The sequence below is a fragment of the Rhinatrema bivittatum genome, chromosome 6 (assembly GCF_901001135.1).
Source record: "Rhinatrema bivittatum chromosome 6, aRhiBiv1.1, whole genome shotgun sequence".
NCBI classification, from domain to species: domain Eukaryota; kingdom Metazoa; phylum Chordata; class Amphibia; order Gymnophiona; family Rhinatrematidae; genus Rhinatrema; species Rhinatrema bivittatum.
This window is the reverse complement of record NC_042620.1, coordinates 209901131-209913800: the sequence shown is the minus strand read 5'-3', so window position 1 is coordinate 209913800 and position 12670 is coordinate 209901131. Positions and strand designations below refer to the sequence as shown.

General features: G+C 44.1%; 1 protein-coding gene across 3 annotated transcripts in view; it reads right to left on the bottom strand.

The window, feature by feature from the left end:
• Positions 1-12670, bottom strand: part of IL13RA2 (interleukin 13 receptor subunit alpha 2) — a 100782-nt gene that overhangs the window by 26074 nt on the left and 62038 nt on the right. For all 3 annotated transcript variants that reach the window (XM_029606514.1, XM_029606516.1, XM_029606515.1), the window contains exon 6: positions 7413-7597. In XM_029606514.1, the coding sequence (XP_029462374.1) occupies positions 7413-7597 (185 nt within the window). The remainder of the gene's footprint in view (positions 1-7412; positions 7598-12670) is intronic.

The window sequence follows — 12670 nt, the reverse complement described above, 5'->3', positions numbered from 1 at the left end:
AAACTAAGAAAGCCGAATCTGTGAGATGAGCCAACTTTCAGGCCAATACAGAAGGGTGTGCTCGGCCGAGAGCATCATTAGCCCCCGTTTGGCTGCGCGTTTTTGATGCACTATTATTACCCCTTATACAGTAAGAGGTAATAGCGCGTGGAAAACGCGGCCAACCCCCCAAAACTGATAGCGCTCATCACATGCAAACGCATGTTGATGATACCTGAAAATGCGATTCCCCCGGTATCTAAAATATTTTATTTGCCGCAGTATAAAAGGGCTTCTGAAACCCAGCAAGGAGATGATCCTATACCATTAGTACCAGTGAGGGAATCAAGTATCGATGTGTCCACTGCTTGAAACTTCTGATATGGAGTTAGCTGTCCCTGCCCCGCTGATTGTAACTTTGACATTGGAACCGGATAAAGACTGGTTATTAAAACTGTATTTTCGTCATAGACTGAACAGTTTTTACAGCTTAAAATTAAAGTTTTTCCAAACGTCTCCAGACAGACCCAGAAAAAGCAGAGACAATTTTTGCTGTTGCAAACACAGGTCCAGCAAGTTGGGGGTGTATTTTTCCTTAAATTTCCATGCAAATGCATGATTAAGTTTCAACATAAGTCATATATTTTTTTATGATCCTCTCCAACTAACCCAGTTTTTGGTAGGGAAAACACAACCTGTTGTTTCTGATGTGAATCCCTAGTCGTAAGCCCAAATGTCATATCTCGTTATATTATGGCTGCTATTTGAGACTATAGCTTTTTTCTTTAATAAGATATTTCTTTAGGTTGTGAGATGGGTCCTCCATTATTGAGGACTAGAGTTTAAAGATTATAGAGAATAAGGGCATTGCCTTAGGGGCAGATTTTCAAAGGCTACGCGCGTAACATGAGAAAATCTGCCCCTGCGCGCCAAGCCTATTTTGCATAGGCTCGGCAGCGCGTGCAAGCCCCGGGATGTGCGTATGTCCTGGGGCTTGCAAAAAGGGGCAGCTCAGGGGTGTGGCTGGAGCAAGGCGGTGGCGGTCTGGAGGAGGGGTCGAATGCTCCAGCACAGGGGTCTGTGCCGGGGCAAGGCACGCCGGCAACCAGCCGGCACGCACAAGTTATGTCTGCCTCGGGCAGACGTGACTTTTGCTGCAAAGGTGGGGGGGGGGGGATTTAGTTAGGGATGGTGGATAGGTTAGATAGGGGAAGGTGGGGGGAGTCCAGAAAAAAAGTTCCCTCCAAGGCCGCTCCGATTTCGGAGCGGCCTTGGAGGGAACAGGGAAAGCCATCGGGGCTCCCCTCAGGCTCAGCGTGCGCATGGTGCACGTGTGCACCCCCTTGCGCACGCCAACCCCGGATTTTATAACATGCGGCAGATTTTTATGAGATGTTTAATATGCGATATATTTAAAAAAAGGGCATATAGGTCTAAGCCATGGTGACATACAATGCAAATAAGATGATTCTAGACTTGATATTAGTACATAAGAACATAAGAACATAAGAATTGCCATACTGGGTCAGACCAAGGGTCCATCAAGCCCAGCATCCTGTTTCCAACAGTGGCCAATCCAAGTCACAAGTACATGGCAAATACCCAAACATTAAATAAATATCAAGCTACTATTCCTTAATAATTAATAGCAGTTTATGGATTTTTCCTCTAGGAACTTATCCAAACCTTATTTAAACCCAGCTACACTAACTGTTGTAACCACATCCTTTGGTAATCAGTTCCAGAGCTTAACTATGCACTGAGTGAAAAACAATTTTCTTTGATTTGTTTTAAATGAGCTACTTGCTAACTTCATGGAGTGCCCGCTAGTCCTCCTATTAGCTGAGAGAATAAATAACCAATTTACATGAACTTGTTCAAGTCCTTTCATGATTTTGCAGACCTCTATCATATCCCCCTCAGTCGTCTCTTCTCCAAACTCAACAGCCCTAACTCTTTAGCCTTACCTCATAGGGCAGCCTTTCCATGCCACTTATTATGGTCGCCCTTCTCCACACTTTCTCCAGTGCAACTGTATCTTTTTTTTTTAGATGCAGCGACCAGAACTGCACATAGTATTCAAGATGCGGTCTCATCATGGAATGGTACTGAGGCATTATGACATCCATTGTTTTATTTGCCATTTCTTTCTTAACAATTCCTAACATTCTGTTTGCTTTTTTGATTGCCACAGCACACTGAGTCTACGATTTCAGTGTATTACCCACTATGACGCCTAGATCTCTTTCCTGGGTGGTAACTCCTAAGATAGAACCTAACATTGTGTAACTACAGAAGTGTTATTTTTCCCTATATGCTTCAGTTTGCACTTGCCCTCGTTAGATTTCATCTGCCATTTGGAAGTCCAATCTTCCAGTCTCGTAAGTTCCTCCTGCAATTTATCACAATTCACTTGAGATTTAACTACTCTGCATAATTTTGTCATCCACAAATTTGATCATCTCACTCATTGTACCCCTTTCCAGATCATTTATAAATATATTAAAAAGCACCAGTCCAAGGACTGATCCCTGAGGCACTCCACTGTTTACCTTTTTCCACTGTGAAAACAAACCATTTAATCCTACTCTCCATTTCCTGCCTTTTAACCAGCTTGCAATCCACAAAAGGACATTGCCTCCTATCCCATGATTTTTTAGTTCTCTTAGAAGCCTCTCATATGGGACTTTATCGAACACCTTCTGAAAATCCAAATATACATCTACCGGTTCACCTATGTCCACATGTTTATTCATCCCTTCAAAAAAATATAGATTTGTGAGGCAAGACTGCTCTTGGGTAAATCCATGCTGGCTATGTCTCATTAAACAATGTCTATCTAAATATTTTGTGATTTTCTTCTTTATAATAGTTTTCACGATTTTTCCCGGCCTTGAAGTCAGGCTCACTGGTCTATAGTTTCCCAGATCAGCCTTGGAGCCCTTTTTAAATATCAGAGTTAGATTGGCCATCTTTCAATCTTCAGGTACAACAGATGATTTTAATGCTAGGTGACAAATTAACTGAAATAGGTCTGAAATTTCAGTTTTTAGTTCTTTAAGAACCCTGGGGTGTGTGCTATCTGGTCCAGGTGATTTGGTGTCCACATGTACCATGACAGCCGGCTCCTCCCCAGCACTGTCTAAAATCCTATCTAGGTGATGTGTGAGGTCTGCCACCTTTACACCAGGTAGGCATGTTACCAGGCAATCCTCATGCCCACCAGCCACCCAGCTGTCTACATTCCTAATAATTGAATCACCAACTATGACGGCCGAACTAACCCTTCCCTCCTGGGAAGTAGCCCTGGGAGACATCCTCAGTGCGAGAGGAGAATGCACTACCTGGAGAGCAGGTTCTTGCTACAGGATCATTTCCTGCTGCACCAGGTTGATGCTCTCCGATCATGAGACCTTCGTCCTCCAAGGCAGCACCAGGACTGCCAGACTGGAGTTGTTTCTTCTTGCTTACTGTGTCCCTGAAGGTCTTATCTATATACCTCTCTGTCTGCCTCAGCTTCTCCAGGTCTTCCACTCTAGCCTCTAGAGATTGGACTTGTTCTTTGAGAAACACGAGCTCTTTTGCATTGGATGCACATGTATAACTTCTCACCGGTGAGTAATAAATCATACATTAACACTCGATGCAAAAGACTGAGACCCCCTCTAGCTGCTTGACTGCTGCCTTCATCTTAAATTTGTTCAGTTCCTAGTTAAGTTTTAGGCTGCTATCAGAGTAGGAATGTGTACAATTAGGGTCCTTTAAATGTATCAATGTATTCACTATATATCTGGTAGTGACCTACAAGAGAATGATTAAACTCTTCATAAGGTGTGAGGAATTTCTGAATTTAAGTTAAAAGGCGGATTTTTATATTTTTTGGGTGTAAAAGTATCATCTGCCTATGAATTAAAGGATGAGCTAGGGGTGGGAGGGTTGGGAAATACAAACACTCAAACTTCAGTTTTTTTGCCTCCCTTTATGACTACCTATTTAATGCAAAACACACAAACTTCTGTTTTTCCCTGCCTTTCTGACTACCTATTTAATGCAAAACTCACAAACATTTGCGTTTTGCCTGCCTTTCTGACTAGCTATTTAAAGCCGCGTTATGGGCTTTTCACATGCGAAAAACGCCTTAACGCATGGTGCGATGCTAATTTGGAAAAAGGGGGGGGGGGGAGAGAGAGAGAGACTAGTTATAAGGCCCTTATAGTAGTTAGGTATTTATACCTCTATATGAAAGTAGTAGTGTAGGGGGGTTAGGGGCCACTGACATTCAGAGTAAGGCATATGAACAGAACAGTACACTCTTGTGAAGATTTGATGTCCTTTGGAGTGAGGAAACTCACACAAAGATTAGATTTGTACAATGTTCATAAGAGTGTACTGTTCTGTTCATACATCTCACTCTGAATGTCAAAGTAGCCCCTAACCCCTACACTACTACCTAAACCTCACCTCGAGTTACTAGGTGGGCCTCATATAGAGGTATTTATACCTCTATATGAGGTATAAATACCTAGCTATATATAGAGGTATTTATACCTCTATATATAGCTAGTCAGTCTCTCTCCCCTCCCTCCCCCCCAGTGGTTGTAGGTAGGAATTGCAACAATTGTGGTACTTACTGCAAAGTGCAAAAAAGTTATCACACTCTGCAGTAATACCTATGCGAAGCACTATGATAACTTATTTATCGCAAAGTGTGCTATTACCATAAAACACACCCCTCTTCCTATCACATGCAATAGTTTGATGAATCCTGGTCTAAATAATATACCCTAATAGTTTATTTCTTCCCAATACTTTTAAGTTTTAAATATTTCCCCAAGCAGTACTTACCGATTCTTTTCAGCCACCAGCATGGTGATCCTCTCCTCGCAATGCTCCCACTAGATTGTGGGTTACTGAGTATGTTTTAACATTTTTAAATCTTCATTTCCGTTACTCAGCAGGATTGCAAAATGTCAGTAAATTCGTATTGTGTATGAACCTGAAGTCTCGTTTTTTTGTCACTTCCCAAATTTTAGTTTTTAAATATCATGCCTCCTCTTAAAATGTCCTAATTGCCTATCAAATTATAAAAATACTATCCAGATTTTCTCAGCAAAAAGTCATTTTTAAGAATTGGAAGATATTGCTCAATTCAGCCTAGCTTGATGGACTCTCTACCTGGGTAACATCAAGCTAAGTGGAGAGAACATTGCACAAATCTCATCTTTGGGTGAGTTTCCTCACTCCGAAGGTCATCAAATCTTCACAAGAGACCACTGTTCTGTTCGTACGTCTCACGTTGAATGTCAAAGTGGCCCCTAACCCCCTACACTAATACCTAAAACTCACCTCGACTTACTAGGTGGGCCTCCCATAGGGATACAAATACCTATCTAGGGAGAAGACATTATGGCTAGTCTCTCTCTCTCTTTCTCTCCCTGACCATTAACAATGGTCCTCCAGTGCAGGAAATACAACAGGTATGGCACTTTGCATAGGTAATTAACACAAATTGCAATAAACTGCATATTAGCATAAAACACACCCTTTTGCTATCGCATCTGATACTTATCACATTTTGATAAATCCAGGCCCAAATACTGTAAATAAATTAGGTAACAGCATTGATAACCAAATCAATAGCATTAATATGTTTTCAGGTACATTTTAATATCTAAATGAAAACTGGACCGTCTTTGAAAAAGCAAAAATATTGATACAGATGAAATTTTTTTACTGTAAGAACATAACAACATGCCATACTGGGTCAGACCAAGGGTCCATCAAGCCCAGCATCCTGTTTCCAACAGTGGCCAATCCAGGCCATAAGAACCTGGCACGTACTTTCACGTGCATCAATTTTCATACATATATAGCAGTCTAGAAAGCTGTAAACATTTTCTTTTACAGGATGTGGTGTAATTTAAACACTGCCTTAAATGCTTAACTTGTTAGGAAAACACTTCTTATAGCAATCCATAAAGCCTTGGCTATATATTTTCTTAATCTATAAAGTGTTACTGTACCTATTTAATAAGAGGGTTATTGAAATGTATATGAATTACAGCAAATGAATGCATTTAGGGCCGGATTTTAAGACATATGCGTGGGCGTACATTTGTGCACGCAACCCAGCGGGCATAAATGTATGCCTGATTTTATAACATGCGTGCGCAGCTGCGCGCATGTTATAAAATCTGGGGCTGGCGCATGCAAGGGGGTGCACACTAGTGCACCTTGAGCACGCTGAGCCCTAGGGGAGCCCCAATGGCTTTCCCTGTTCCCTCCGAGGCCGCTGCGAAATCGGAGCGGCCTCGGAGCGAACTTTCCTTCCACCCCCCCCCCCACCTTCCCCTCCCTTCCCCTGCCTAACCCGCCCCCCAGCCCTACCTTTATTTTATAAGTTGCGCCTGCCTCCGGGCAGGCATAGGTTGCGCGCACCTATTTGAAAATTGGCCTGGCACACGTAGGGCTTTTAAAATCTGCCCCTAAGTTTATAGTAAATTAAACCTCTAAGAAACTGAGGCCAACATGTCTGCAGCTGAAGTGCTAATTCCATCCCTGTGTTATAAGCAGGATAATAGAAAAACTGCAGCCATTACAGTTAAATATTTGATTTCTTAAGTCTCAGTACTGAGCGTCAGATATGTTAAAATATCTGAAGATGCTCAACACAATGCATTTTATTCCATGTTGCAAAGAAGATATCTGGACTGGCTGCAAGGATGTTCAGATCTGTCCAGTGGAGATTTACGCTTGTGCATAATTTTTTGCACACCTCAATTTCACTGAAGTAAAACCTTATTTATTTATTTATTTATTTATTTAGAACTTTTCTATACCGACTTTCCAATAACAGAATTACTGATCAATTCGGTTTACATTTTGAACAATAACAGTGACAAGCAAATGTCTTACAGAGAACAGGAAGAATAACTTGGAAATGAATATATGGGGTTAAACAAAGAAATACAATATACATAGCCTAATATAGGCAGAGGCATATAACTTCTGTGTGGGGTTGTGTATAGCTTTTAAGACTGTCAGGAGGTTGGGAATTGCATTTTGTACTTTTGGGCTGCCAAGGAGTTAAAGTTGAAGAATTCTTTGGGGAATTCTTTGTGATGTTCTATGGAATTCTTTGTGTTTAATTCTTGTTAAACAATACACAGTATTACCATTTCCACTTCACAAGGCCCAACAAGTAGTATATTTTTTTAACAGTGATTTTATGTATTATACAAAATAGCTGCATGTGAAAATATATTCTGGATGTTCTACTTTTATGGACAGATGGTCTTACTCCACAGGTTTCAAATATGTGATGTTTTTATACAGGTAAATAATGCACTCAGCAGATGATTTTTAAGTCCACTTTCATTATAACTGCTTATTCCTGAAAAGCATATTTTCAGGGTATTCATATCTACCATTACCTATATTCTGAAGCTTCAGTAAGGAATATGATGATCTCAGTGGAGTTGACTCTGGTGATCCGGTGACACAGAAAAATATTTCAGTATATGTTACCAGGTCCTGGTTTTGAAAAATGCATCCTACGTTGATCTTGTTAGACTGAGTATAGTTTGCACATGGCATTGCTCGCTCCATCCCATAATACCTGAAACAAATGTTAGTAACACAATTATTTTACAAGTTTTTATCACTGTATCATCTCTATTTTATACTCCAACTAAGTATTTCAGAACTGGATGAAATTCATTCAATGATACTAAGAAAATGAAGTAAAACAGAGGTGCTGTACTCAGTATTTAAGCAATTAAATAGAAAGTGAGAATAGGATGGCAGAAAAGGACCACAAGACCCATTCTAGTCTGTCCAATATGCTTTCTTTTGCAATACGATAGACTAGAGTATCTCTACGTTTCACTTCACTTCTTCACAATTAAAGATCCCCTATTTTATTTTATTTCTTTAGCAAAATCAACGAAGGCTGCTCAAAGCAGTGTATGCATTCGGTGTCCGGAGAAGAGTGCAGAGCATTTTTTGTCTGAAGTCTGTTGATCAGTGGCCTAACATGAACCATTGGAGGATGGTTTGTTTTAGACCATGGCTTAGCTGGCTGAAGAGCCTGATTTTCAATTGGTTACAGAATGCCAAGTACTCATGATTAGTGTCTCTCAGGGAAAGGAGAATAAGTTCTGAATCTGGTTTTCTTCAACTGGATAGAGTTGTTTCCAGGAGGAGCGGGTGTTGCCCTCTCACCTTTTTTTTTGTCAGCTAAGAAGGGCTGATGCCTTGGCTTTTTCAGTTTGAAGATGAGATTATTTTGAATTAGATGCTTAGAGAAATAGGAAGCCAGTAAAGTGAGGCTGTTCCCCTTTTCCTCTTGCCGGAGATGGTTCTAAGTAAAAGCAAAGTCAGTGCAAGGGAATTAGGCGCCCCAGGCAGCCATCGACCTTGCACCTACCCCTGATTCTTACCTATCGGCTGCAATCCCTGTGCTCTTCAGTGCCAGAGGGACGGACACTGCTGATGACCCCAGACCTTCTCCCATGATTTTGAAGCCCCCCCCCCCCCTTCCCCAAGGTGTTAGGCAACTGCCTAATGGCTCCGAGTGAAGACATTTTGTTTTGCCTGAGGTGTGGTAAGTGTCTTTTCAGATAAGAAGATATAAATTGGTACTGATTACATAACTGTTCGTAATCATTTGGTTGGAGAAAGAGCCATAATTGTTTTCCGATGCAGAGGTAAGACCTCCAGGGCTGGACACAATACTTAAGGTGAGTTCTCACTTTCAATCTATAAAGAGCCATTATATGTCCTTTTTCAGTAGGGAAGATTCAAGCTTGGTCATGATCACATATTTTCCCCATATTCAGAAAAGGACATAACTCAGAACCAGGCAACTGTACTATATCCCATTGTAAAGGTGGACATAGCTGCTCTTATGGAAAAAAGGAAATGTTTAGCATGAAACCGCATGATTTCAGAAGCAAGAGTTCTTACCAAACTAACTTTACTAAGTTTTGCAAGAATGTAAGCAACATACATGGCATGGGAATGAAGACCAATGTAGTTGAGCTGGATTTTTCTAACACCTTTGATATAGGAACCCCATGAAAGGCTCATTTTCAAATTACAGAAGCTAGCATTTACAGATGCCAGTGGAACTATCCTGCAACTATTGCCGTAAATCCAAGGCCACAAGAAGGGGCGGAAAATCCGACCCTTCCTGCAATATTTTCTGGTCCTTGTGGAATCACTAGGGGAGTACCAAGTGCCTAGCAGGTCAGGGAGGTGGCAGCTGGCCATCAGCACATTTCCCTCTCCCCACCTCCCTTCAGCAACTGATAGCCTCTCTACCTCTGCATTGATGGAGCCACCAGCAGAAGGGTTTGAATAGCTACGTCTCAGGTGCATCTTCCTCCTCTGCCCCACACACACCTTCAGGGCTGGCTTTTGCGGCTGCACAGGGTGCCCATGCTTTAGGGGAGCACTGCATCCTCCTCCCTCCCACTCCTTTCCATATGATGGCTGCAAGCAGGAGGTTCAGGAATGATGTGCAGGAGGAAGGACGTTTCTGTCTGTGGTGGTAGGTGAAGGATCAGCCTGCATGGAGGAAGGGGAGGAGGAGAAGGGGAGGAGAGAAAAAGGAGGGGTTGTCGCTAGGCAAGTAAGGGGGAGAGAGAGGGAGAGAAGAGGATGCTAGGGGATGAGAGAAAGGGCTGCCGGTCTCTGTGGGAAGGGGAGAAATTGGCACTGGGTAAAAGGGAGGGAGGTTTGTGGGGAGGAGAGATGTGTACACTGTGCCAGAACCACTTCCACCGCTGAAGGAGGGAATGCCGCCAATCAATTTCAGTTTTTGCACAGGGCACTGGTTAACCTAGAGCCAGGTCTGTGCATCTTCTCCTCCTACTGCTGGTCCAATAAGCGTGGATGGGGATACCAATGGGCTAAAGAGAGGCTGGAGGGCATTGGAAGGAGAGATTTGTGAAAGGGGGCTGGGGAATGGGAAGTGTGCGAAAGAGAGACTGGAGAGGTGGGGTTGTGAAAGAGAGGCTGAGGTTTGAAAGGGGTCTGTGGGATTGGCAGGGAGGTTAAGGTATGAAAGACAACTGGGGGAATGGTGATGTGAAAGAAGGGCTGATGAAAGGGGGAGTATAGAAATGGGCTGGGTGAGAGAGGAGTGACAGAGGTGCTAGATTACATGTATATCTAACACCTTTTTTGGGAGCAGTTACTCCCTTCAGGGCACACAACTAATTTATATCTTTGGGGCTTCTCAGGCTAGGAATTCCCCCTCCTCTCGGGGAGGAGGGGGATTCTTTTGATGGGGGTAAGCTCTTGCTTGTGGCTCAATGTTAAAAAGCTCCCAGTATGTGTATAGTCTATTTGTGCTTCCCATGAGGTTAGAGGCTGTAATGAATAGACAGGACCAGGCTCTGGGTGTTAAATAAAAGATATGGGGTGTATTTTTAAAAACAGCGCATGCACGTCCATGTGCTCGCGGTTCCTGACGCGCACATGGACGTGCCGTTTTTATAACATGCACGCACCGGCATGCGCATGTTACAAAGTCTGATGGTCACACGAACATGCACACTGGATTTTAAAATCTGCGCACACATGTGCAGGTGGCCCGCGAATCGCGCATGCAGGAGGGTAGAACTTTTCAATTACACACGGCGACACGATCGGCCTTTTTTCCCAGATCCCTCCCCCAGTCTGCTCTAATTAAGTAGCAGACTGGGAGGGAAACTTCCCTACCCCATTCCTAACCTTCCTTCCTCTTCCCTTCTCCTCCCTACCCCCTAAACCTAATATAACTAGCCCCAAATTTTTTAATTTGGTACTTACTGCTCCTCTGGAGCAGAAGCAATCTCCTTGCTCTGGCCAGCTGCCGGCACGCGCTTCCCCAGGACAGCGTTGAATGGTGCTGTCCGGGCCCGCTCCCCACCCAGACTCCGCCCCCTGGAGAGGCCCTGCACTTCGGCACGTACCGGGGTTTACGCGCGTGGCTGGGCAGAATGTAAGATGCGCTCGGCGTGTGCAAGACCTGGCCACACACGTAAACTCCGAAATTTACGCGCATAGCCCACTTAAAATTTACTTGTTACTGATTGGTAATCATAAATTAAAATCCATTGTCCAGAATTGTGGATTTACATCTGAATGAAGGTACACGTATATTTTTCTTCTTCAGTTAGGTGTCCTTTAATCAGACCTCAGGTAGAGCCTATGGTGATATTTCATGCACTAAATCTCACAACGGCTGTCCAGGAATCCTAGTGGAAGGGTCCCCAACTTTACCGCAAAAATCCTACCTTTGGTCATCTTCTCCTCGGTCATTCTTGAATGCCTTGGTTTCAGGGAGTAACAAGGGGCACACCCATCCTCGGGGAGGCATGGTACCCTGGAGCAGGTCTATGGCGCAGTCGAATGGACTGTGTTCCGGAAGGGTCTCGGCTCTTTCCTTAGAAACTTCATCTGCGAATTTGGCGTACTGAGAGGGCAAAGCCAGGGGGGTCATAGTTAGCGTCACCTCAGGACGTTGTATCATTCAGAGGAAGGTGGTTTGGCAGAGTTGTCCCCAAAGGCCAACTGTAAGGTCTCCCAATCGATGGAGGGGGAATGCCCTTTGTAGCCACGGTAGGGCCCAGAACCACCAGATGGGTTGCCTTCACGAGGATGAGAAAGGAGAGATCGTCTTCATGAGATTTCGGTACGCGGGCACACAGGGGAGGTGATCAGTGTGATCCGGCCAGGCAATGGGTCCCCACGGATAGAGGGGATCATAAGAGGCAGATCTCTGGGTAGCAGGGGCAAGGCCAGGTGCTTAACCATGTCTGACAGGATAAAAGTTCCCTCCGGCGCCGGAGTCAATCAGTGCCAGGGTGGTGAAGGTGCCATTGGACAGGACGAAGGTAACAGGTACTGTGAATTGAGTAGGATTGGCACAGTCCAGGTTCAATTCCCCACTGACAACCTAGGCTCGGGATTTTCCTGGCCTCTCTGGGCACTGCACCAGCATGTGGCCCTTCCCTGCGCAGTAGAGGCAGAGCCCCAACATGCACCTCTGTTGTCTCTCCTCCGGCAAAAGGCGACTCCGGTCTAGCTAACCAGAGGGAGGCGCCATGGGCCAGGAGAAGGAGGGTGCCAGGGGCATGGGCCTGTGAGGCGTCCAAACCTCATGGAGGCACTGCTAGAGACGCCAGTCTATTCGACCGGACAGGTCAATAAGAGCTTCCAAGTCCTCAGAGGTGCCCGAGCAGCCAGTAGAGATGTGCAGCGATACTGCACTTTGGTTCAGGCTTCATTTTTGGCCTGCCGCAGGAAATTTCGTTTTTCACACGGTTCAGGCTTTTTTTTTCAGGGGACACCGATTTTCAGGTTAGTGTGCACTAACTCCTTTTAGCGCGCACTAACATTTTAAAGTTAGCATGCACTAACCCGAAAAATGAATTTTTCCAAAATTTCAGAAAAATTGCATTTGTTTTTCGGTTCTCCTAAACCAGGACGAATTAGACAATTTCATTGAAATTGTCTAATTCGTGAAAAACTAATGCACATTCCTAGCATCCAGCTCATCCTTGATCTTAGAAGACAAACCCTCCAGGAAAATACTCCTCAGGCTGTCCTCTCGCCAGCCCAGCTCAGAAGCCAGGGTACGGAATTCAACCGCATATTCTGCCAAGGTCCTGGAGCCTTGGCGGAGGTGGAGCAGGTCAGA